This window comes from Strix aluco, chromosome 3 (genome assembly GCF_031877795.1).
Source record: "Strix aluco isolate bStrAlu1 chromosome 3, bStrAlu1.hap1, whole genome shotgun sequence".
Classification (NCBI taxonomy): Eukaryota; Metazoa; Chordata; class Aves; order Strigiformes; family Strigidae; genus Strix; species Strix aluco.
The window spans coordinates 112,188,640-112,216,039 of NC_133933.1; the positions used below are offsets into that span (position 1 = coordinate 112,188,640).

Consider the following 27,400-nt stretch of genomic DNA (forward strand, 5'->3'; position numbering starts at 1 on the left):
CCACCTCTGATATAGTTCTTTTCATAATGGAAGTTCCCATATTCATACCATGTAATGCTTAGAAGTTAATTAAAAAGTGCTGTTTAAGCTGCTTTGAATCTTCTGTCAAGTTTCCATGGCTTGATGTTGTCTTACAATAAATTACCCATTTTGTATCTTACATCTAATCCATGTCATTTTCTTGGAATTCAAAAAACCTCATTTTATTGCCCCCACCACACACCATCCTCCAAAAACAAAAGTCACATAATATTTTCAAGCATTGTTCAAAAATAAAGCATTTTTGCAACCAATTTTTGCTATGAAACAATATGCACACAAAATGTATTTCTTAAATCCCATAAAATCCTCCAACATGAGGCAAAATGATAGTGTTTAAAAAGTGGCTGCAGACCGCAACATTGTCATTCAAAGCTGTTTTTTTTTTTTGTCCATTTCAGTTCAAAATACTAAAACATTTAATCACTAAAGCATTAAAAAGAATTTACACTCTATTTATTTTGATCAGCTTACCTCTTCAGAAATATATATACCCCAAAAATGTGCATACATTAGCAGCTATAAACATTACATGGCATATCACACTATGTCAGCTTATATGAAAACGTACAAAATGTGAATGTATTCAAAAAACTATTCTGCAGTTACTATCTTTAAAGCAAGACATAAAATCATTATGAAGTCTTGTAAGCATAACACTGTTTCAAACAGAAATAAATATATAACACTTTCTGGTAAATTACAGCAGCAAAAAACAAGAGGCATCCTTTTTTTAAGCAAGACTTTCACCACTATAGCAGCTGTTCAGACCTGAATTCCTCTCACAGCCTGCTTTATATTTTCCAGTAGGGCTTTATTTTCTGGACTCTGATAACGATCTTGATTTGTATACATGTCCGTCAAAGTGGTCACGTAAGCATCAAAATTTTGTTCATTGATTGGTTCCTACGAGATATTAAATAGTAGTTCATATACAACTTTTATTTTCTTAATCGTATATTCATTTAAGCATAACATATTATCAAGGCATATTGCCACCAATTTTTATAATATTTAAAATGCCTATTTAGTTCTTACTTAATTTTACAGGATACACTGGAACAGGCCCTCCATGTCTTTGTTAGCAGTTAAATGTATCTTTATGGTTTCAGTGTTGTTACCACAAATATCCAACTGGTTGATGAAACATAAACATAAAAAAAGACATCTATTGTATGAAGTGAACTGAAGATCGCCAAATTCCTTAACTTGTGCTCTCAATCACTTACCATATGTGGCAGCTGGATATTAGCTAGACTATGAATTAAAGACTGGCTTAAATTGGCCAATTCATGAAGAAGAGACTCATTTTGCTGTTCAATTACTTTGTTCTCCTCTTCTATCGTCTTCAGGTTGCTCTCCATTGTGGTAATCTAAAATGGACAAATTTGTGTACAATGTAATATAAGGCAAGCTGTTATAAAGCATGTGCTCTTTGAAAGGAGAGATAACAGAAATACCAGGGAAAGGAGAAAAAGGTCCATTCATTCACGCTTAAAAAGGTTTTGCTTGAGTCTGCAATTCTTATCATTGTTAAGGGTTTCTTATTCCTACTGCATGTTGTATGACTTTAACAACTTGTCTTTTTAATATTGGTAATAATGAATGAACTTGGATTTGATTCCACTGCTTTAGAGCTTTTCTTCTTGAGTTGAAAGGCATCAAGAAGGACGTTAGTTCTGCAAGTTCACCCATGTGGTTAAACACTTCTACCCCCAGGAGCCTACCTTAGGAACATTCTGCAGTAAGTCATGCATTTCTTCTGTTTTCTGCTATATATATATGTATTGTTAGTTAAGCATGCACAGTTCCTTGCTGCCAGTGTTTAGCTCTTTGTAATTTCAAATTTGTAATTTTCTATGCAAATTCACAGGGCTGCTTTTGAAAGCTGAACCATTGCATGTTACTGTGATGTATGTACAAATTCAGAAAGTTTTCTAATACATGCAATGACTTGCAAAACTGAAGGAACAGAAGGAAATTTGCACATAGCCAGGAGAGTGGGTCTCTGGGCCATGACTGTGTGTACAGGTGAAGACAACTGAGAGTATGCTCTGCCTGTGTTCCCAGGTGACCAGACACAAGTTAGTTGGTGCCCTGCATGGTGCCCTGACTGAGCTAAAACCATTACTGAGAGGCAACTTACCCAAGCTTGTGCAGAGCACTGTGCTAATGAAGCTGTAAGGCTTTCAGATGAGCACTGGCTTATGTCCAACTCGTCGAGAGCACATGCAGAGCTCACTCATATCTGTCTACGCTTTCCTCTGTAGACCTGTCCTTACTTTCCACATTGGATGACAACTGTTAACATCTATTACAATGTGTACAGTGTGCTTTTATGTGTGTAGATTAAAATATGCGTTGACAAGAGGGTGAAAAAAGATGCCAGAGAAGTGGAAAAAGTGCCAAAGAACACAAGGTTTTGAAATCTCAAAATGAGCTTTATCCATTTCTACATTGGCATAGACAGTGAACTGTAGGAAGAATTGATACAGTTCAAATGCTGATGGGAAGGTTGGAGGTTTGTGCGGTTGTAGCAGGCAGAAGGGGAAAAAGTTCTTAAGTGAATATTAACTTGATCATGGGTGAGTAAATTTTAGGAAATTGTTGGCACAATCAGGTAGTTAGATGTCTCAAGTTTTATTCTGGACCTAAGGTTTCAGCCTGCTTATGGAAATACAGCCCTTTAGTTGACAGAAGTAACTTTGACAAGTGATGCAGCTACATAAAACAACTTTCAAGTATCTCTTACTTTGACTACAGGTGTTTATATAGCAGTTAATCCAAGCTTTTGCTTAGTTTATTGCAGGGTTTTGGTTCTGCCACAGTTAATTGATTCTAAGCTATTTCCACAACATATAGTAGGTAAAATACTTTTTTTACAGCTTTGAAACTGGAAACACATCCTCCTCTTTTGTTTTGCTTTCAGCTTGTTCATATCAGAGAGCAATGCTATATGCAAATGCAAAGCACCTTTCACAAGTGCTTGTTAGCACCAGTCATGCTCCAATATTAACCCTAAAACCTGGTTTTGAAATTGCAGACCAAAGTGAAGAGTCTGATGTCAATGAAGGCCCACTTCAGTATGGCATACTACTGGTGCTGCTGCCTCACGCTAACTTAAGTAGGAGCTGACATTTTATAGATTTTCTAGCTAGCTGGGTACTGCTACTTGAAGAGATAATTTTTCTTTTTTCATGTGAGATGCTGACTATCTGTAAATACAGTGGCAGCTGATCAACATATCTCACAATTTCATTTAGTAGTCATCTGTAAGTATTTTAAGATAACTGGCATACTTAATTATTGTATTCACTTGCTTAAAGGCTAAATTACCCTCCCCACATTTTACCCTAAAATTAATGAATGTTCACTTGTATCTACTCTGAAAACAGGATAACCTGTTGCTTGTATGGGACACACAATTAGGTGCTTCTGCCCCTCTCATACTTCTGGCTTTGCATGTTAAATTTGAACAAATTTACTAGAAGATTTTACATTAAAAATACTTTCTTCAAAGTCTTAAGGAAAAAGGCAGCTGGGTAAAGGAGAGTCTTATGAATGCTCCAACTAAGAAAATGGCTGCAAGTGTGCCTTTTCACTTTATTGAAGAGAAAAGATTCTACATGGAAGGGAAGTTCCTGTTGTAGGAAAAACTTTTGCTGGCACTTACAATCATACAGGATGCAAACCCATATCAAACAAGACTGTTGCTACTTCTGGCGTTTCACAGAACTTCCGCTATTTTCCTATTGCATATTCCCCGCCCGTGAAGTCTTACTGAAATCTAGGTTGCACAATGATTTTCTAAAGGTTTATCAGCAAACATTTTGTTATGTTCAATATAATTTTACTGTTGCAAATAAAGGGGACTGTTGACTTTGATGCTCTTAACAGATTGATAATGACTACAATGTAACTATGTGTTGGAAATGTAAATTGCTTCTCTTCAGGAAAGTGTATGAATTCAAAATGGAGGCCTCTGAATTTCTGTGAAGTTCAACTCAGCTGGGATTTTCTGCTAGGCATCAGTAGCTAGTTGGGTTAGAACAGGTAAGTATTAGACCAGACTGCCCAGAGACTGTGGCATCTCTAGTGTAGTAAGTAAAGGACAGCTTAGACAAGCATCTGTCAGGACTGGTTTAGGAAGAGCTGAGAAGTAAGAAGGGAATAAGACTGGTGGACAAAATAATGTTTCAAGGTCTCTTGTAACTCTATTTTCTAGAATCCTATTTATTTTAATGACAGTATGCGTCACTGCCAGTCATTCTACCCTTTTTCTAAATCTGCTGCACCAAGGTGTGAAAAGCATCCTTTCAACCTGATGGTAAAATCATCAGCTGAGGTTTCTTTACCAAGAATATGCAGTGGTCCCAGGCCTCATCTGATTTCTAAGAATATGAAATAGCACTACTCTGGGATCTAGGAAGTGAGACCACTGAAGTACTCTTCTGTACTCATTTCAGATCAAAACCTGATGTGAAATTCCTAGCTATATCTTTGAAACTCCATACATGTTTTATGTCTGTGATAGCATTATCATGGCTTTTCTTTTTTATTATTCACCTGACCAAAAATAGAATTAGGAAAGTTATTGACAACTGGAGCATTTACCTAATGTGCACATAACAGCCAAACGGCTTCACATTTTTTTAAAATCTCAGCTAAATCAGTCTGTATGTGAATAGCACCTACAGCGTTGTATTAAGCAAAAGAAAACATAATGCAGATTGAATGCTGCCAGATTCAAAACTGAGCACCAAATTCCTCCAACATAAATACATACAATTTTCCTGCAATTGATTATTCTTCTTGCTTTACATTCTTGCATATTTTGTCCTCATTAGCCTACAGTTATATTGGGTCACATCAGAAAACCATGTAAAACATAAGTCAAATCCTATAAAGGCTGAATAATGAGAACAGAACCCTGAATACAGGCATAAAATAGAAGTGAGGTTTCAATATCAATTTGGTTTAGAAGTCAAAGAAAAACCAAGCTGAAGAGGCAGATCCTGCCTTCTATTTATGAGTATACAAGAGGAGGAGGAGGAGTACAATGGACATGGCGCTCTTCTCCACAAGCAGGAGACAAGGAAGTAACAAGGAATGGTTTACTCTGTTTCCATCAAGATTAATTGGATGATTATGACCATGGGACTAAAGGCCGATAAATGGCGAGAACTGTGGTAAATCTCACTGTTGGTGTCTGTGCTCAAATCATGTGAAGAAAAAAGCACCAGAAGCTATGTTGGACACTGGAAAATGCCAGGGAAAGAATTCAATTAAACTCCTTCCTTTGCTTTTTCCATCCAGTTTTAGGACTGATGAATAATGAGGTTTTAAATAACAGTCTGATGTTAGGTTTTCTTTTTTTTTTTTTCCTCCCCAACAGATTTATGTGGAACCTAAAAGGAATTAGGCTGGATCTGTGGAACCACTACTGCTGCCAAGGGCTGCACTTAGTGTACCACATGATGAAGTGAAGCATAACAGGTATTCACTTCCCTATCTAAATTTCCTCTTTTAGACAGACCGGGCAAAAGCCATGTTGTTCATCTGGACTCCTTCACCTTGTAACTTATGTTAATGACCATTATGTCACACAATATTTTAACTGCTATTAGAAAGGCATAGCCTTATCAAGGGAAAATACAAAGCTGACCATGACAGGTCATGCTTTTGACATTACTTTAAAGAATATACTTTGCTAAGATTTTTTTTTTTTTTTTTTAATCCTGGTAACTGATGTGGAAATTGCATAATGGATATTGTTTTCTGATTTTATAAATGGCAAATCACAGATAGAAATCTTAGTATGTAGGAAACATAAAAGGGAACAATATATTTCCTATATTTCTTTTAATCAGTCATGTAGAAAAAGCAGCTGAATTTAGGGCTTCATAAAACTGTTACCTGAGTTCTGAGTTTAATCATATCAGCTTCCATCTGGGAGTTGGATTCATTTAGTTCTTTGATTTCTTCATCTAACTGTTTAATTTCTTCATCATTTTCTATACCTGGGTGATATAAAAATAAAAGGGGTGTTAAAATAATTAAACTTTAAATCAGAGTTCAGTGAATTAATTATTTCCATATTTGAAAATAAATTTATTTCAAGTAAAAGTATTAAAGTAAAAAAGAAAAAGGAAACGTTCTTCCAACTTTTCTTTTGAAGTTAAACCAATGTATTTTCCACTACTTTTCTTTTAAAATTGCAGCAATTTTCCAGCAAGAGTGTTGAAAATGCCTAGAGGATCAATAAGACACACCTTTTTCTTTATATGTACTGATTTAACTTTGTATTATAAGAAATGCACCTGCAGCAACAAATTTTGCTCCACTATCATATGTAACTTATATGAAAGACTGTGTTCACTTATAGATCTTCTGAAGGAAAAGAAAATATCTTAACAAGCTAATTCTGCATATTACAGTGTTGTTAAAATATTTTGAAACTAATTCAGAAGATTTTTTTTTCCCAACATAGTGAAATTTTGTTGATGTACTGGGATATATTGTGCTTCTGCTGCTGCTTTTAATAATTTCACAGTTCAGAAGGGTGTTATTAAATAATGATATACAGAATAATTTGCAAAATGGAAGTGATCTCTGAGTTTTTATGGCAGAAACATTGAGAGAACAGGATTTTAAAGGTACCTGTATTTTTGAGGATTCAGATAAGAATAAACTGTGAAGGGTTTTTTTACTTATTCTTGTAATTACTATAACAAAGCATCAAATAGTTCTGGGAAGAGCTAGATCTGTTTTCTCTGAAGTCAAAATCTGAACTCCTAAAGCTAGAGAAACTGGTGTTTCCACTCTCTTGTTCTTACTCTAGTGTGAATCTTGCACACCTTTTCCCACAGTGCCTAACTCTAATAGGAATGATGTTGTGTGTCCCCCTAAGTATCCAAAATATCCCTAGACTGACCACTCCTTAAGGCATTCTTCCTGGGCACGGCAGATACAGTTTTCAGTACTTCCCAGGCTATAGACAAAACGACATCCAGATCTTCCACTCCCTCATTACTAGCTATTGAACAAAGACAGCCAATGCTTTCTCCAGCTGTGCTGGCAGTGTGGGTTGAAATGCCTCCTGCCCTGTACTGAAATGCTTTGTGGCTCTCAAACACAGTCAACACCAACAGTTAAGAAGGCATGCACAGTCACAGACTAAGCGACTACATGAAGTTTTCCAAGAAAACTCAGGACTTAGGCACCTCCCAGACAAGTCTTTTGTGCATTACTTATTTGAACTGAAGCACCTACATTTTGCTTTTATTGCACTTCCAACTATCAGGGTACTGTCCTGACTTTCATCCAAGGTACTTTCATCATCTTCCCTGCAACTCAAGGTTCCCAGGAAGGATTGCACATTACTGGAGATAAAATGGCACAAGGCCATCTACATCTGCCAGAGGTTACAGAACCACAGCTTCAAATGAATTCAAGGGAGCTCATGAGGACTTGACATTCTGGAAATCAAACCTTTTTCTCTTCTGAATCCTGCAGCAATATAAGACCAACTATCCACCTTTGATGAATGAGATGAGAACCAGAAAATTATAATGGTATATTGTACTTTGAAATATTTTAGTGGTTTAGATTTATGTAGACATAACTCAGACCAGTCTGACCACTCCACTGCTGTCTCAGATTTCCACAGCATAAAACCCAGTTTCACTTCTACTGACAGTGAATTCACTATTTATATAAAGATTTATATATGTAGGAAAAAAAATGTGAAAAATGGTAACTTTAGTTTACAAAGAAGTAATATTTGAAAAGGTAATGATTAAAAATTTACCATTACTGGCCCGCTGCTTTATTGTTAGCATTTGTTCTCCAGACAGCTTTGCTTTCTTCATTGCTGAAGTAGCTCTGGGGCATCCTGATAAACTGTGAACAGTAAGGAGCCTGTTAATTTTGATAGGTCATTGAAAATAAATCTGTAATCCAAACCTGTAATAAAACCAGTATTAGAGACAAAGTTAATCTTCACTGCCTAACACTGAAAGAGTGTGTTAGTCTGACAAAAAAGGACTTACCAGCAGTGATTTCATGGTTTTAATCTTTCTTCCAAATTCTTTTTGTATGAACAGCTAATATAGAAGTCAGATATATCTTGGAAAACTATAAGCCTGGGAACAACAGTCCAATCTTCTGAAAACGCAAAGTTTTAGTTTAAAAATAGTTACTGTGTAATTTACATGTCCTTGCTTTGAACTTCCACCCTTTTTAATTTATATGTTCAAACATGGAACTGAAAGCTGAGAGAAGGGGACATGAGCTACCTCTCACATCCAAATGACTAACTCTTATGAACTAAGCTTTTCTTTGTGACTATCACCTACCGAGCTGGCTAAATTGCCCTTTTCTAAATTGTTTCTTAAAAAGGCAGTAACTATGTGTTGGCTTTTTGCTGAAGCCCAAGAAAAGTCATTCCCATAAAACTGACCTTGCCTTGACGAGGGATGTATCTCTCTTATAATGTAAATTTGTTGCACTTATGGATGTAGACTCACTTATTTCTTGTCTTCCATGTTGCCCAATATTAAGCTTTTTAATTACATTGTACAAAACAGTTTTGATAGCAAAGGCAGTCTCAGCATGTTTTATTGTAAAAATAAAAATAATCATCAGACAATGCACACTATTTTATAAATCATTTTATACACCAAACTATCCCCTTTTTCAAAATCACATCTTCAATATAGTTGGACTATCACAGGTGAGAAAATACATATTCAATCTAATTTAATGATGGAAAACTATGGTCTTATTTGGAGCAAGCTTTAGCAGTGAAGGGAATTCGGAAACTTACTGAGATAAGCAGTGAAGAGTATTTGGAAACAACGGCCTATTGCTTCAACATTTAAGGTTTCATAGCCACTGAAACTGAGTAACATCACATTTTTCTCATCGCATACAGTCACATTTTTATTTTCTGTTCAGATCCCAAGGAAGACTTTTTTTTTTTAGTTTTTAATTGTGCAAATCAAATTTGAAGCTAATACTCAAATAATCTCTCTGCAATGTAGAACAAGTTTCTGATGAATGTGGTATCTTTGATTAAAAGCATTTATTTAAGCAAAGACCCACCTTCCTACTAAATAATGTCCTCTAATTTCAGTATAATGTTTAATTATTGAAAATGTTTCTCTGAAAAGCCTGGGCTACTATTATCAAGTGCAGCCATCCCAAAAAGGAAACTTCCCCAAAAAATGTCTAAAAAAATTTCCTTTTCTCAGAAAAAAAATCAGTGTTCAGTATTTTATACATCTGTTACTGAGAAGATATATAATAAAACAATACCAGTAGTATCAAGGAATAGCATGACCTAGTAGCTTTTCACTGTAGCCTAGGTGGTAGGATGCCAGATTATTGTTTCAAATTCTGCTATGGACTCACTGTGTGACTGTAAACAACTGTCCTCTTGAATTGTCAAAGGGAGCCTTGAGGAAAATTGAGGAGAGTATTAGCCATTTTGGGAAAAAAATCAGTGTCACAGGGAAAGGAATGGAAGATAACAGTGTATGCAGAGTTTCTGCATCATTTAATTGACTTCATTTTTGTATCCTTATAATTGATTTCATGAATTTCCTCATATTTTGTCCTCACTTTTTCAGGAGTTAGCATCACTGGGCATTATAACAACTGTGTTTGTTAGTTTACTCTTATCTTGATCTACAGCCTTTTCCTCTCTAAAAGTCTTGACTGATGATAACCTAGGGAATCCCTCAAAATAAAATTATCCCTCAAACAGCCTGTAAGTATAGCATTCAAACCCTGAACAGAGCAACAAGAAATCTGGATGCTAGAACTGCGCACCTGAAAGTGCAGAAGAATAATGAAACAAACAAAAAAAAAAAGTATGTTCACAAGTTATAGAAATCTGCTGTGAGATCCAGTATGCCTACATTCAAATTTTGGTTCCAAAACCCCAATGTTATTCCTAGGCCATGGTTATGTACACTAGTTTTCAGGACTGCCTAATTCTGTAGATATCTTCTCAGCTTGTCTGAAAGGTTACCTACCTCTCTACTAGTATATTCAGTGTGCTCTAAATCACGCTCTCACCCTGACGCCTCAGGTACAGTGTCTCATATTTGCACTACTAAGCTTTCCTACTCCAAAAAATACAGTGGCCACATTCTAGCTGCCCAACAGCAGCTGTCTCTGGCCCAGGCTATCTCCATTGGAAAGATATTTATTGCAAGGCTGGGCACTTACGTATCATTGATACCTCTGCTGCAGTTCAGGCACACTGGCACCAGATGTCCTCTGCCTAAACTGGAAACAGAAAGATCTGGGTTCTGTGCTCTGTTCTCCCTGCAGCAACTGTTGGAGCGTTGTTCTGCATGGATTATCTACCTTCTTGCAGAGACTCCCACATGAGTCATGAGTTAGTGAGGGGAAAGGCAAAGTGCTGCCTATTTTTGGGCCTACTAGTGAGGATGCAGGCAGCTTCCACATCCTGTAGCCGGATTTGTTTTGTTCTTACTCACGGGTGATCTAATACAATATACACAGGCAGATGAGGGCTTCAGCCGAAAGGGCTTTCTCTCCATGCAACTGCATGCCCAAATCACAAGCTTCCTCTTTTTGCTTTCCTGACCCTTACACTTGTTGCTTTAACATATGCTATGACTACATTTAGCTTGATATGTGTCTGTCCTTAGAAGAGGCCATGAATGAACAGAAGGTCCTAACTTTTCCTGTGGCCTCATGCAATTTAAGAGAGCATTCAAAACTGCCAGAGGTACCAAATTCAACACAGGGGAAGATGCCAAAGACAGACCATGCCATCAACTTCCTCTCCAGGCCTTTACCAGCAAATCTGTCCTTCATTAATTGTATATTGTATTGTAAGTGGATTAGCTCACTTTCCTGAGCCAGGCACTTACAATTTCAATGAAGCAGATACTATGTGAGTAACCTAAATTAGAGGATTGAGTTCTACTACAGTTTATTTACCTTGGCTAAATTCTTCAGAAATGAGTAAAACAAAGATAGCAATATGCATCCTCTTTGCCCAGCTCTGTTCTTAATTAAGTTACCTAAAGATACTTTAAAAAACTTAAAAAGTAAATTAGGATTTTTAGGATAAACTTCTACTCTGCAAGGAAATTCTACCTCCTCCCTTCTATGTTCCTGACTATGTTTACTTCTCCTGAAGGTAACTGCTCTTTCTCTAATTTAAGAACAACCAAAAGAGGGCAGGACATATGGGAAGGTAAGATGAAAAACAGGACTAAGTCAGCATCATGCCAGAAGCGGGCTGTTGTACACAGGTTGAACCTCACAGAGCTGTAAAGTTAATGAAAAAACTTGAATTGAGATCCCAGTGAGACTGGGAGTGGCTTGAGATTTCTAGAAAACTCTGAGGTAGAATGAAACAGAAGACAAAAAGGAGTAAGTGTGATTTCATTTGTCTCAAATATCTTGAGATTTTATTTGTCTTCCCATCACTGGCAAACAAAACAGTACAAATGAAAGCCATTTCAGTGTTTTAAGAGATAAGCAAAACATGTTTTAAACATCTCAGAGATGAGACCGAGAGAAACATGCTAGCTAGTAGTTTTGGTAAGGATAATACTTATCCTCACATGAAATTTAATGCCTTTACAGTTGATGCCTGCCATAGGTTTTCTGTTACGAGTGGAATTCGTGTGTAATCCTGCTTTCGTTTAGCTTTTATATTTAACAAACCTTACACTGGCTTACACAAACATGGAATTCTGCAGCTTGTTCATTCCAGCAAAGAACTAGTAAAATTAATCACAGTTATCTCACTCACTACGGCCATTATTCTCATACATATGAGAAATAATGCAAAAGAAAATTTAAACGCAGTTTGAGTATTCTTTGCATAATAAAAAATGAGTAAGGCTGGGGGTACTACTGTAATAAATACAGTATAAATGTACTGAGCCATCATTTATCTCTGTCAGATTGTGGATGCCATGGGGCTTGAAACTACAGCATTCTGGTGGGGCTGTGAGAAGCACCAATACCCACCTTCTTGCTCCTGATTCAGCAGGAGCTGTGAGCTGCTGCTGCCATGGAGACAAGGTATCAACAACCAGCTGATCATCAACACCTTGTCTTGTTGAGATGCAATGTGTCTTGGCTCTCACTGAATTTCTACTGTCAGGCTTAATCTCTAATTTGAGAAAGAAAAGTACAGTCTGGCACATCATCCTTGAAAGCCAACCTCTGCCATAATTTACAAAATACTATGACAAATGAATTAAACTGTTAGATTAAAGTCATCTGGGGTCAGGTCCTGCAAACCTCCTGTAATGCACATGCTAAAATTTGAGAAGGTCTCAATTTTTGTTGGTTGGCTGGAGACTTCTGACAGCATAACACATCATTTATATTGGAAACGTGCTTTTGTTGGGCATGAGCACTAAATGGAGAAGTGCATGGCTGGGACGTATCATGCTGCTTTGCTGAGCAGGGCATGGCACTGTCCATGCAACAGACATTTCTATATACTATACACCTGTAGCACTGACAGGTAGAAGGGGTGACTGGGTTTTACACCATGCAAATTCAACCTGCATTAATCAGACTTGTTTTTACAGGAAGGAAGACTTTATAAATGGAGGCATGCAGAGGTAAAGTGCTAGTAGCTGCATAAACTTTACAAAATAAGGTCCATCCTTAAGTACACCTACATCTTACCCTAACTGCCCTGAAGAGTAGTGACTAATGGAAACCCAGTCATCTAGAAGGTATGCAGAAAGACTGTACACACAAATTAGGGTAAGGAGTACATGGCGATTGCATCTGTTGAACACAATGTGAAGAATTACTTTTCTTTCTTGTTTAGGACTGTGGTTACATTACTGCAACCTATGCCTTGTCATATATTCAGTGGATTTAAAAAATAAGGTGAAATCAGTCCCAAAATAAAAGGAAAATTAGTGGGGACAAAAGTTTGAAAGGGACTAGTGTTTAGTACTAGTACTAGGATTAGTGTTTAGTACACATTTACTATGAAATTTAGTTTAAAAACAAATAAATGTGGCTCAAATCCTGAACTGCTTCAAGAATGCACTATCTTCAGGGATGCAAACAAGAGAGGCCATCAGAGTGGAGGATCACTGATCAAATGGAGCAATTGTCTGGTTGACTGATTTTAGTTGTCTGGGTTCCAGCTGTGCTCTGTTAAATAAATTTTTTGCCTCAGCAGACAGATGCAGTCTGGTCCCTCTTGAAGCCGAAGGAATTGTACCTAGCTTGTCAAGTAAAGAAAACATTTTCCAAACAGAGAAGTAGGGATGTGGGAAAAGAGGAGACAAAGGTCAAATAAAATGCAACTTTTATATTTGGTGTGTGAAGTGCTGAAGTTTACAAAGAAAAAAAGAACAGGATGTGAAGAAACCAGAGCCTCAACCTGGAGTATCCAAAAAGCATCCTCAGGGCTAACTTTATAAACACTGTAAGATGTTTATAGATTCACTACCGTAGTGATTTTTCCAAAAGTTAAGAAAATGAAACACTTTTCCTATTTATTAAAAATAACATTGTCCATAGACTAGAGGAAGAACAAGTCACATTCAAGGGACCTCTTTTACAAGAACAGGTCCAAAACAAGCCCCAGATGTAAATCCTTTTGAAATTCAAGGAAATACAGATCACAGTGAAAACTACTGTTTTATTTTGTTAATGGATGAAACCTTACTTTTATGACTAAGCTCCTGAGCTATTTGGTAATGTTTGAAGTTCAAGTTAAGAGATCAAACTCAGTGATCAAAGTAGCCCTTTCCTTAGTTTAATATTAAATCCATGAACCACTCATTTTTTCTTTCTATGTTGAAGGGTATCAGCTTTAGTGATTTCCTTATTCCCATGAGTAAATTCTACTACACACCTTAAAGGATGAAATACTCTACGCACAACTCCAGCAGAGACAAAAGGAACCTTCTCGAGCCGAGCACTCATTTTTATTTACATTCAAGGGCGATTGGCTTTTCCTTAGCTTCTTACTGAGTTGTGAAGTAAAGGGAGTCCAGGAGAGAGGTTTTGCAAACAAGCTGGTTTTGTTTGCATGGAGAATCCTGCGACTCACAGAGGAATCTCTCCTCCTCCCCACCGGCCACATGACTCCTGACTGCCTTTGTGCAGTGTTGGAAAAAAATCATCTGTTCAGCTCAATTTCAGAATTCTTCACTGGAAAAGAATAATTCCTTTTTAGGTCTTGTTCTCTGGCTAAAGATTTTTTGTGTGTGTGCATTTACAAGTCACACCTGAATGTTGGTGATGAAAAACTTTCACTTAAATTTTCAGTCAGGAGGGAAATCTAAGTTAAAAAGACTAAAAGGTTGATGTAACGTGGAGAGTGGCAGCTCCTAATCCAAGTTGCTTTCCAAAGCTGCCGAGGAAAGCAGCTGAGATTTTATTCTGTTTAAATAAAACTTTGCATTGGTTCCAGAATGAAGAAAAATTAAAACACTACCCAAGTGGCCATAAAAGAAATATAGCCATTATGATTAAAACAAAATGTAAGCTTTTCAAAATTATTTTAATGGTATCTGATTATTGATTCAGAAAAACCTTCAGGAAGGAACTACCTTCTTATTTATAGAGGGGAGGGTTAAAGTAGCATTAAAATCTGGTCAGTCAAGCACCAAATGGACAATGATATAGAGTGAATGGCCATGATACCCAGAAGATGAGAGGATATTTGATTTTTATTGGAGATTTAAAAGGTAAAAGAGTGTTGTAGCTTAATTATGCCTATCCCTCATAACAGAAGAATAAAACAAGCAACAGGTAAGAAAAACAAAAATAGAAATTATGCAGAACTGTAAACATGGGCAAGCTGAGAGAAAAGGCTCTGAGAGCAGACTCAATTTGAAAGGAACTCCCCTGGGGCATAAATATACACCACAAAAAGGATTAATGAATCTTGAAATGCTGGAACAGTAAGAACACTGCCAAAGCTGCCCTTCAGCTGGGCACAGTAGTCCTGTGGCAAATTTGCATCATATTTTGTTAATTAAATTTGCTTAATCAGCAGAGGGTCTGTGGTGAATTTCTCACACGTGCTAATGAGCTTTGACCTGTCTCATCCCTGAACAGGGAAACAAGTTAGGCTCTTGCCCAATGATGCAACAACTGTTCAAAAATCTCTCGTTTCTTCTTTGGTGAGTGAGGAAGCACTGCAGCACATTACCTGATTTACAGGTGGCCCTAGCACTAAGTTTTGGGGAAGGAATCTGCACTTAATGGGGCACCCCTGAGTGCCCCAGGAGGTGGGGGGTGGCTACTGCGAAGCTGATCAGCCTCTCTCCTGTCCTGGGACTGCACACAACAGGACTGATGACCTGAAGACCAGTGGATTTACTGGTCTGTTGAATAGGGCATGTATTGTGAAGGAGAAAACAGGCTGAGACTTCCCTGTCTATAAAGAGATAAGGTGTATCTCTAGCTACATAGCTCTGATTAGTGCTCTTAGGCAGCTCAAAATTTCAAGTGATCTATTTAGTGACCAAGCCCAGCTCACTTAGGCACTTAAGATGAAGCACAGTTTCTCTAGGCACTCGTATAGACAGCAGAGAGAAAAAGGTACTTCAAGAGGAAGATTTGTCCCACCTGAAATCTAAAAAGCCATCCAGTCATCTCTGCTTTTTTATGGGCTATGTCTGGAATAAGGACAAACAGGCTTATAACCAGAGAGCTTCTGATAAGTGCCTGAAATCAAGGAGATGTCACACTGAAAGCACATGTACAAATTACTATCATTTGTCAGGTCTGCTCAGTGAAATTATTTTTCTTGTTTATATTGTGCAGTCTGCTTTTTCTAATATGAATTTCATAATATTTTCTCCTAGACTTTCCCAAGGTAAGTAAACCTCTTAAGTCCTTTTAGATTAGCTCTCTGTTAGGAGCTTTACAGTTTAATACACTGTACATCGGATTAAAATGCTATTCCATCCTTCTTCCAGCTTGTAATGAAAAGAGCTGGCAGAACTACCCACAGCCAAAGAGCCTAACTCTTTCAACAACCAGGCTCTGCATTTAGTCACTTCTGACTTTTGCAAAATTTTAACTGATCTGACTGAAATCTTCCATGGTAGGTGTCTGGCCAGGCTGAGGATTTTCCAAACATCATAGGAAAAAAAATTCAATTTCTCAGAATATATTTGTATACCACCATTTTGTCCATATACCTTGTTTTGTCCATACTGATGGGAAAAAAGAAACCCAATAATTCAGTGAATATCTAATTGTCCATGAGTTGGAGCAAGACTTGACATTTCACTGGGTATAGATCTGAGTTTAGAGATGCATTCTGATGTCCTCATGAAAACAAATGTAGATTTGGCAGAGTTATAAGACTCTAACAGACTGTCACTTGGACATGCTCAGGACATGTGAGTTAGTGTCTGGCTGCCAGACCCTCCATGTGCTTTGTGTGTACAACAACTGGGAGCACTTTCTCTGCCATCAGCCCCGTTCAGGGCTGCAGGGCCCAGAGCAGAAGTCTGCTTGCTGGAAGCAACACCGGTGAGGCTGCCTGATTTCTGCCAGAGCTCAGGAGAAGCTACTTGAAGGCCAGATACCTCAAATGCTGAGGACTGAGAAGCACAGAAGTAAGAAGAAAGATGAACAGGAGCCATGGGGACAGATAAGAGAAGAGGGACAGCACAGAAGCAGTAGAAGAGGAGGAGGACTGGAAGAGGAAGGTATTGGAAAGTGATTTAGAAAGACCCTTTTCCCTTGAGCTTATGGGTCAACACAAAATTCCTAAGTAAAAAAATCCTTTGTACTGCAGGATCCACCTCACAGATTTTCATTGAATATTTTTCTTCTTTATATATATTATTATTACATTTAATTGCAATGTTTCTCTCCTTGCCTTCTTGGAAATGTCAGGACATTTGTATGTGTGTCATCTTTCAATAATGTCACCATGATAACGCTTATCATTGTCAGTTGTAATTACTGTTAAATGCAGTGAGTTTGGTTAGTTCTTCTATACTCATTGTTGACTTGACAAGAGACCTGGCTAGAAATAGATGCAATCAAATAATTTAATGAGTTGCATATTAAAAGCTTCTTACAAATTTGGAGTTTGACAGTATTTGTGTTTCATAGATAAATGGAAGAACAAGAAAAATTTCCTCTCTGGAAAGTTTTTACCATTTACAATGTTATCTTCAACACCTTTCAAAAATGCTTTTTAACCTTTGGTTCCCTACAGATATAATTGCTGGACACAACTTCCTCACAAACATGGCATTTCAGAAATTTAGAGCATCCTGAGAATTCATCTGGCAGTTTGGTTTTAAAGGATCCTTGCAAATGACTTAACTGCAAGCTTCTGAGTCTGCTCAAAACCAAAAGAGAAGCGTACCAGAGATGGAACGGCAGACGAATACCTGTTGAGAACTACACCAGCATTGCCAGGGCATGCAGAGATGCAGTTAGAAAAGCAAAAGCTCAGATAAAATTGAAAATGGCCAGAGATGTCAAAAACTACAAGAAAGGGTTCTTCAGGACGTAACAAGCAGAAATAAGGAAAATATTGGCCAGCTGTTAAACCGGAGAGGTGTTCACCAACAACGCTGAAAAGGCCGTGGTTCTCAACATTTTCTTCACCTCTGTCTGGGCCTCAGGCCTTGGGAACAAAAATCCAGGTCGATGCAAACACAGAACCACTATCAGTGAAGGAAGAGCTGGTATGCAAACTATTACAGGAGTTTGACCCCTATAAATCGATGGGCCCTGACAATATCCATCCAAGGGCGTTAAGAAAATTGATTGACATCATTGCGAGGCCACTCTTCATAATCTTTGAGAAGTCATGGAGATTGGGAGACATCCCAGAAGACTGGAAGAAGGCTAACCTCACCTCCATCTACAGGAAGGGCTTAAAGGAGGATCCAGGAAATTATAGGCCCATCAGTCTTACTTCCAGTCCCTGGGAAAGTTATGGAACAAATCCTCCTGGGATCACAAGTCAAATGAAGCACATGGCTGGGAAAAGCCAAGGCAAATTGTGCTTGACAAACCTGATCGCCTTCTACAACAAAGTAACCTGTTCAGTTGATGTGGGGCGAGCAGTGGACATTGTCTACTTGGATTTCTCCAAGGGTTTTGATATGGTTCCCCACAGCCTCCTCCTACAGAAACTGATGCATTACAGTCTAGACAAGTGGTCTGTGCAGTGGGTGGGGAATGGCTGTCAGGCCACACCCAGAGGGTGGTGGTAAATATCTCCCTTTCAAACTGGCGACCTGTCACAAATGGGGTCCCCCAGGGATCGATATTGGGCCCAATGCTGTTTAATATCTTCATAAGTGATCTGGATGATGGGGTCAGGTGTACCCTGATGAAGTTTTCTGATGATACCAGACTGAGTGGGGAAGTAGACGCTTCAGAAGGGAGAGCCATGCTGCAGGAAGACCTGGATAGCCTGGAAGAGTGGGCTAACAAGAACCTCATGAAGTTCAACAAAGACAAATGCACCTGGGAAAACATAATCCCTGAGTGAAGCACAGGCTGGCATCTACCCAGCTGGGGAACAGCTCTGTGGAAAGGGATATGGGTGTCCTGGTGGACAACAAGCTCAGTATGAGTGAACAGTGTGCTGCAGCAGCAAAGAAAGCAAACAGGTTGTTGGGCTGCATCAACAAGGGCATCACCAGCAGAGTTAAAGAAGTCATTACCCTACTCTATTCAGTGCTTGTCAGGCTACACCTGGAATACTGTGTTCAGTTTTGGTCCCCACTATACAAAAAAAATGTGGGCAGGCTGGAGAGCATCCAAAGGAGGGCCACAAAGATGATCAAAGCACAGGGAAGCCTGCTGTGTGAAGAAACGCTGAGAGAATTGGGTTTGTTCAGCCTTGAGAAGAGAAGGCTTAGGGGAGACCTTATCACCATGTTCCAGTATTTAAAGGGTGGCTACAAAGAAGATGGAGACTGCCTTTTTACAAGGAGTCACATGGAAAAGACGAGGGGTAATGGGTACAAGTTACTCCTGGGAAGATTCCGATTGGACACGAGAGGAAAATTTTTCCCAGAGAGAACAATCAGCCAGTGGAATAATCTCCCCAGGGAGTTGGTGGATTCCCCAACATTGGGCACTTTTAATATTTGTCTGGACAGGGTGCTGGGCAATCTTGTCTAGACTGTGCTTTTGCCAAGAAATGTTGGACCAAACGATCTTTGAGTTCCTTTCCAACTTGGTTGGAACTATGATTCTATGAATTTTTTTGTTGTTGTTTTTACACAAGGTATTTTATCATGACGTATCTCATTTTTGCACTGTGGTTCATAGCATTTAACCACAGTATTAGTATGCACCTTCTGGTATCTTTAATTTGCCTTAGTCCATAGTGAACATTGCATCATATGTCTATCTGTATATATGGAATCTCAGATCTGATGTAACTTTGTATTTTCAGTTGTTTAATAAAGCTTCTAAGTTTTCCTCTCTGCAATTATTTGCAAATCTCAGAAAACTTTTTCTAAAGTTCAGGTTTTATTTCAAATAAGCTTCCTATCCTCCCAAAAGGTGACACCTGCTAGGAACTGATTACCTCCATCTAAATTCTGGACACTTTCATTTCTCCATGAGCTGAAAGGAATAGCTGGCACTTAGTATCTCAGACAACTTAGTGTAATGTAAATCCTGCTGTCTTATCTATAGGCCTCATATGATACTGCATAACACAAAGGCTGTTTCAGATCCAAGACTCTGCAGGACTGATTTTGCTCAAATAACAGAGGTTGCAAGCCTACGCGCAAAACATAAAAATGAGAATAATCTGAGGCCTTCTCACGCCCTTTGTAACCATATAGCTCATTTCTAAAAGACTCAACTAATGCTAAGTATCTTCATGTTTTTAAATTCCAAAGCTGAGAAATGCTGATGCTAAGAGAGGATGTGACTTCAGACAAAGACTGAAAACTCTACAATAATTTAGGAGCAAATCTGCACCCACTAGCATATGTTTGCAGGTGCAAAGCATCTGGATTATAGAGCTAATACCCCTTTGGCCCTCTGCATGTGAACACCCACCCCAGATAAACCCCAGGGTGAGATGCTTCTTCTATGGACACAGGCTCAAGCTGCAACCCTGAGCACCAGGAGGTTTGACCATAGGTGGCACTTGCAAACATTCCCTTCAGGAGCTGAGGTCGATGACACAGGTTTTTTAGACAATATCTATTTCTAGCAAAGCATATTTCATGAGGAAAAGGATCTGCACATGAAAATCTCCATCTCCATCCTTCTTCCCTCACATTTGTAATTTCCTGAATGCTTTGAGTGTTTGCAAGTTCAGAGGTTCTCTGAGGCTCTGTGTGAGTGTTCATATCTGCCTGCTTCTAGCAAGCAGATGCAGAGGGCAGCTCCTGCCTTGAGTTTTAATCTTTTCACCTCTTCCTAATCTGCATGTTCCGAGCTGAGGGAACTGTGGTTGTTCATTCTGGAGAAAAGAAGGCTTGGGGGAGACCCTATTGCTCTCTACTACTACTTGAAAGGACATAGTAGCAAGGTGGGTGTTGGTCTCTTCTCCCAAGTAACAAGTGACAGGACAAGAGGAAGCAGCCTCAAGTTGTGCCAGGGGAGGTTTAGATTGGATATTAGGAAAAATTTCTTCACCAAAAGGGTTGTCAAGCATTGGAACAGGCTGCCCAGGGAAATGGTTGAGTCACCGTCCTTGTAGGTATTTAGAAGATGTGTAGATTTGGCACTTAGGGACATGGTTTAGTGGTGGACTTGGCAGTGCCAGGTTAATGGTTGGACTTGATGATCTTAAAGGTTTTTTCCAACCTAAACAATTTTATGATTCTATGATTCTGTTATAACTCTACTAGCATATGTTTTTGTACTGGTTTTGGCTGGGATAGTGCTAATTTTCATTACAGTAGGTGGTATGGGGCTATGTTTTAGATTTGTGCTGAAAACAGCATTGATAATACAGGGATGTTTTTGTTACTGCTGAGCAGTGGTTACACAGAGCCAAGGCCTTTTCTGCCTTTCACCCCACCAGCGAGTGGGCTGGGGGTGCTCAAGAAGTTGGAAGGGGACACAGCCAGGACAGCTGACCCCAGCTGACTCAAGGGATATTCCATACTGTATGATGTCATGCTCAGCATATAAAAAAGAAGGAGAAGACAGAGAAAGGGGGGACATTCAGAGTTACGGCATTTTGTCTTCCCAAGCAACTGTTACACGTGATGGAGCCCTGCTTTCCTGGAGATGGCTGAACACCTCCCTGCCGATGGGAAGTGGTGAATGAATTCCTTGTTTAGCTTCGCTTGTGTGTGAGGCTTTTGCTTTACCTATTAAACTGTCTTTGTCTCAGCCCATGAGTTTTCTCACTCTTACCCTTCAGATTCTCTCTCCCATCCTGCTGGAAGTGAGTGAGCGAGCAACTGTGTGGGGCTGAGCTCCCTACTGGGGTTAAATCAGTTTTCCATAGTAAAGGGAATGTAAAAGCTACATTACTGTGTTTGAAATCGGTGAACACTGATTTCAATAAAAGTGGGCAGGAGATGGGATCAAGAACATTGGTTTAGATCTGAAAACGCATTTTTGCATGTAATTTCCAGTGAAGTCAGCACAAACACATTTCCCCTTTGGTGCTAAGGAGCAGGGTGGCTAAATCCGAGTATATTCTGAGAAAGTCCCCACTGATCACAGTATTAGAAATGATGCCATCCAGAAAAATCTTCTTAAATCAAGTATGAGGATATAAGGGCCTGTTTGTTGAAGAACCAAACTGGAAAGCTACAGTATAATACCCAATTTACATTTCATTATAACCTATTTCATTTACCGATCTACTGACTCCATGCTTACATGCCTTCCAATTCATTTTCATATTGCTGATAGGTCACCTAATTTCACACCGGCCTCTCCTGCTAGCACAGGCTCCTCTTTGAAGCACAGGACCCTTAATCCTATAATTCAAGTCCCTCCTGATAACCCTCTGTTGCCATTCTTTCCTATGCAAACTCCTTGACAAAATAAAACTATTCATAGGAATTTCTGCAGACAGGCATGGCAAACGCTAAAAACCAGAAACCTTTGTTGTTGCCTTTGTTCATAGGGTTGGATTCAAAATTTACTGAAATTTGTGACTTTTTCCATCGACTACTTATTTCTGCTTCAGAAGCATGTATGTGAAAACATGCATATATTTAAATTCCAGACTACATGAATCCAGTTGAAGAGTTTTTAACTGAGTACTGATTTTCCAGCCCTTGTGAATCATCTCCAGGGTCCATTGATATCAGTGGAATGACACCATGTGTACAAGGTGCAAAGAAGCTCTAAGAAATCTTTGCCTCAAAAACCTCAATGTATTTTTTTTGTATTAATTCAACAGTCGGCATAATTTTCACAAGGCAGTCTGCTGTTCCAGTTTTCAGAGTATTACAGCTGCTTGGATAACAGAGTATTAGCAGCTGTCTACAAACGGCAGAATATAAAAAACTCAAATAACACATTAAGGACAAATACACATGCAATTAATATATATGCTTAGAGAAGTCTGCTGATAGAAAAATATGTGTACTGGGGAAGAAAAATCACCTATTAGGAGAGAAGCGAGATATACTTGCAAAAATGAAGACTTTTACTACTACTTCCCTATGAGCTTTTAGTGACTCAGTTAACGGTCTGCTTTCTCTCCACGCATGCTGAACACAGCTGTACCTGCAAAAGACTGTTGCCTTTATAAATACCCTGTCTCAGTGTGTAACTGTCATAGCATTCCTTCTCGTCAGAAGGTGGCATTTGAGATTAACAGCCACAGCTGTATAGCAAAATGTTGTTAGATGAAGAAGATGAGACCACAACTTATTAAAATGGATACATTAAAAGTGAGGGGATATTTCATCCTTAGGTAAGGAAATGCACAGTCTGTAATTTAGGTGGGATTGAACTCTAGATTAGGACACCTAGGTTTAAATGTCTGCATGGGAACTATGTGTCAAAGCTGCCACGGAGCTCCAGAGCTCTGGACTGATTCATTTAACAAGGCTAGCACACCTTCCAGATCCCCGTGAAGCATGTTAGCTCTCAGCTGTCATAATCAAAGAATGGGAGTGTCTCACAAATCTTCAGTCATTTTTGCCAACCCAGTATGGCAATCTTCTATGCCCTGTGCACACTTCAAATGGTATAAAGTAGCTGTTTGTAGGCAGGGGAATCCCACTCCCCATTGACACACTCACTGACGTTTAGGGTACAACTCTGATTAAAGGCATGTGTCTACTTCACTGATTGATGTGAATAACACTCCAGGATCCACTGACTTCATTCATTGGAAAAGGAGTAAATGCATCTTGTTCACCTACAAGCAGATTCTTAAGGTAGGTGACTTGTTCTGAAGTTCAATCCTACATGCAGAGTTTGATTCAGTTGTCCACATACAGGCATGAGATGCCATTTGAGAAGATATATCATTAAAGCTGATAAATACAACACTGGACCTACCTTTCTGAGCAACAGCTGGAGGCCACGTAAATTATCCTAATGCATCTAAACCAGCTCCAAGTGCTTTTCCTTGTGTCAACAAATGAACTAAGCCCTTTTAACAGCATGCTAAGAATTCTACAATAACTAATCATATTTTTTAAATAATGTCTTTTTATTAATATTGCCATAGCTTATGGAAGCCTCAAGTTAAACTTGCTCACAACAACTTAGAATATTGGCACTTTGTTACATCAAGACAATTAAGTAAAATCGGTCTACTTCTGTAGGTCTTTTTAAGCAACCTTTCATCTTCTGGTGCTCTCCTCTAACAATGGACCTTTTTGCCCCAAAACTGGTCTTATAAGGTAAGCCTTTTACGCGTCTCAGTTTCTACTTAGGATAATGGTACTCAAGAAAGCAAATAACTGCTATGTGGCTAAATGTCATATTTGGGTTTCTCTACTGCAAAAAAAAGAATTTAAATTTTATTCTATTTTTTTCATTAAAATACTCCTATTTAAAAAAAATTTCTAGGTACCATTTGCTCCTTAATTTTGACGAGCACTTAGATTTAGTATCAGTATGTTCCTTTCAGAAGGTAGTTATTCTTGTTGCAAGAATCATCTCCTTGAAAATGTAAATACTATGTAGATACTCCTTGAAAGCAATCTCTCAGTAATTATATTGTACCTTTCAACTAGAAGTAGAATCATTTCCAAATTTTAATGACAGATCTCTATGAGTTAAATAAATGTTACAACATTATGAAGAAAGCTAAACTGAAATATGAACACTAATACTGATATTTTACCGAAAGTCAGAAACTTAAATCCACATGTAGACATCTGCAGAAATGGTTGGGGCTTTTTGCATCTGCTGCTCCCTAAAGCCTATGGGAGCTGCAGGCTGTGTAATACATTTGACCACTTTAGGTAGCACCTCAGGTCATGGACCAGAATCCCTTCATGGTAGATACCATACAAATACTGAGTAGAAAAACAGCTCTGAACCTAAACAATAAATAGGAATGAAGTGAACAAAGTCTGGAGAGGTTGCAATAAGGGTAAGGCTTTTGAGTTAAGCTATAAAGCACTGTCAAAGAAAGAATCAAAGGAAATAGTTACAGGCAAGAGAAGGAAAAAGTACACTTTTCACCTCTATATCTAGAACTGACTACAAAACACGATCAGGTTGGTTTAGTTAACTAAAAGGTACAGAAGTTCAACTGAGGTCTGCCTGGAGAAGGGTGACAAATTAGGCACATTGTCTTGATATATTTGAAGTAATAGAGTTTCATATTAGTGATTACATAATGAGAAATTTGCTCTGGCATTATAGTCATGTTCAGGCTGAGATTCCCACCAAAATCTCCAAGAACACCCTTGCTTCCTCATAACCTACTAGCTAAAATAGCAGCAAGATTTATCCCTAACAGACTGGCCACTTTCTCTTCCTTAATCTCTTAAAAGCTATGAAAAATGTCATCACTGAGGTTCTCTTATTTTTGCCAAGTTTATGAAAAAATGAGCTTTGTATTTCTTTTATGAAATATTTGTATTCCATTAATTTTAATTAATCTGCTGTATTCTATGTTTATTGTTTTGAGCAAACATTTTCATTACCGAATGAGTAAAAGTACTTTGTTTTTTATGGAACCGGTTCCTTAAATTCTTTAGTTGCATGCTGTGATGTTTGGGAATCAACAATGTGTTCAACATCTCTGAAAATCAGGGGGATGCAGATATGTATTACACAGTCTACGCTACGGTAATTTGTCCAGTGTCACTGAATAAAGCAGTAGCAGATTTAAAGCTATTGTCATGCACACCTTTTTCCCTAAAATTTTTTGTGTATTATAGATTCAGATTCAGATTCAGATATAATCTGCAAGGACTTGCATAAAAAAAAATCGTGTGTCTTGATTTCCAGTTATCTACAAATATTTGCAGGAAAATTATTTTTCAAAGTAATAATGAAATTCAAAAGGAACAGAGAAATGCCATGACAAAAAGCTGTATTTCAAATCTTGCTAATCTAATTTAAATAATAAGCATAAAGTGAAAAATATAAGCCATAGTTACTTACCTACGATGAGTAAGAAAACTACCACTGACATGTCCTGAGCCATCACATCCTGGTGTTGGACATGACATTCCTTCCGTCTTCACTGACTTCCAGGAGAACTGTGAGCCATTTAGGTACCCATCCTTTTGCCTTTTGGCAGCTAGAGGACACCCTGATGCACTGCGATGAGATGCATATTTTCCAGTTATGTGACCCTGACCATCACAACCAGGAACTGGACATCTGGATAGCAGATAGATGAGATAAACTTTATTGTCTTGCCATCCTATACCTGGTAGCCTCTACAACAAAGTCAAAATAAACCCGACATGAAAAGAAAAGAACAATCATGCACTGTGGTTTTAAAAATAGTCAAGATACCCTTTAGTGGGTAAAATTACAAGCAGAACTTTGCTAATATGAAAAAAAAAAAAAGTTCTTTGATAAACTGTAAGGAGGCAAGGCAGTAGATGAAGTCACAGCTGTTAATATTGTGCAACTGCAACAAAAGGACTGAGATATATATTTGAATTGCAGGTGTTCATTACAGTAAATATCACACTGGAATTGAAATGTTGGCTACCGAGCTCCACTCAGCAGGGAAATTGCCCATAAAAACTCTATAAGCATAAAATCCTACTTAGTATAATCCTTGGTACATTTTATTTATGTGTATGGAATCTAAAGAAGACTTGTCTGAAGTCATGAAAATGTTAGGTATAAACAGTTAGGTATGAAGTGATCACAGCACCTCATCAAAAATGCTGAGGACCTTTAACCACTCTCTGAATAGGAGAGATTATAACAAAGTATGTGCTACAGCCTAGAGAGATCAATGAAGGCAGTTCCGTATTCATCTGTTGGTTTTCCTTACTTGGGAATTCCCACACACATTTGCCCTGTATACTTCTATAAAAAAAATAACCAGGGTTAGAAGGAACAGGTTAGAATCTTCAAAGTGAAATGTTTAAAAAAAATAATGTTTTTTTCAGTATGCTGCTATATAACACATGTCAAAACAAGGCCAATTACTTCACTGTTTGTCCTACACTAAAACATTGCTGCAATTCTCCACCAAGGATCCAGTCCTGAATGGTCTAAGCAGTCACTAAATTCACGGAGTTCAGTGGTCACCGATATCACAGCACCTTGCAAGAGAAACTAAGACCTATAGGTAGGCATAAACAGCACAAACAGAATTGTTGCAGCAATCTCATATAAATCCTCAGTTCTCCATTCCCATAACTGCTGTATTTAGTATGTATGGTTTGTCTATAGTATGCCAACACATTTAAGGGGTTTTTAGGTGATAAAGATCTAGGTAATTTTTTAATTTGATGTGAAAAACTATTTTTAAATTATAGACGATTGTATCCTTGGCTGAATATTACATCCTTTGCTGAATAAATCAGCACAGATCCTTGATTTGCAGTTCACTCACAGAAATCAATGTGGCCATCTGCTCTTGGATACCTATCACACAATAACATTTATGCCTTAATAAAAAGCTGAAGATATTTATGACCTTATAAAACACATGAAGGCCCTTTGACAATATTTGTTCTCACCTAATTGGTTCTTGGTCTTCCTTGTCTTCCTTGCTTTGTGCTATCCTGATTCCACTTTTCTTTGCTCGCGGACAGCCTGAAAGACTGAGTGAAAGAAAACATTTTAAAATGCAATTTCTCATTCTTGAGTAGTTTACAAGGGATACACTTTCTAGCTGAAAAACTGGCAGAATAGGTAATTCCATCCAGTTTCCAGAATCAAAGCTCAAGTGTTTTAAATAAGGAGAGCTGCAGTATGAAACCACGAGGGGGAATCCGCGTATCTCAGA

At 38.3% G+C, this 27,400-nt stretch overlaps 1 protein-coding gene across 11 annotated transcripts in view; it reads right to left on the reverse strand.

The window, feature by feature from the left end:
• MYT1L (myelin transcription factor 1 like) overlaps nucleotides 1–27,400 on the reverse strand; it is a 314,269-nt gene that overhangs the window by 1,846 nt on the left and 285,023 nt on the right. For all 11 annotated transcript variants that reach the window (XM_074819977.1, XM_074819976.1, XM_074819975.1 and 8 more), the window contains 6 exons: nucleotides 27,132–27,215; nucleotides 25,585–25,806; nucleotides 7,850–7,941; nucleotides 5,956–6,059; nucleotides 1,269–1,412; nucleotides 1–945 (listed from right to left, as the gene is read on the reverse strand). The exon at nucleotides 1–945 is cut by the window's left edge and continues 1,846 nt beyond it. In XM_074819977.1, the coding sequence (XP_074676078.1) occupies nucleotides 805–945; nucleotides 1,269–1,412; nucleotides 5,956–6,059; nucleotides 7,850–7,941; nucleotides 25,585–25,806; nucleotides 27,132–27,215 (787 nt within the window). In that variant the 3' untranslated portion in view covers nucleotides 1–804. The remainder of the gene's footprint in view (nucleotides 946–1,268; nucleotides 1,413–5,955; nucleotides 6,060–7,849; nucleotides 7,942–25,584; nucleotides 25,807–27,131; nucleotides 27,216–27,400) is intronic.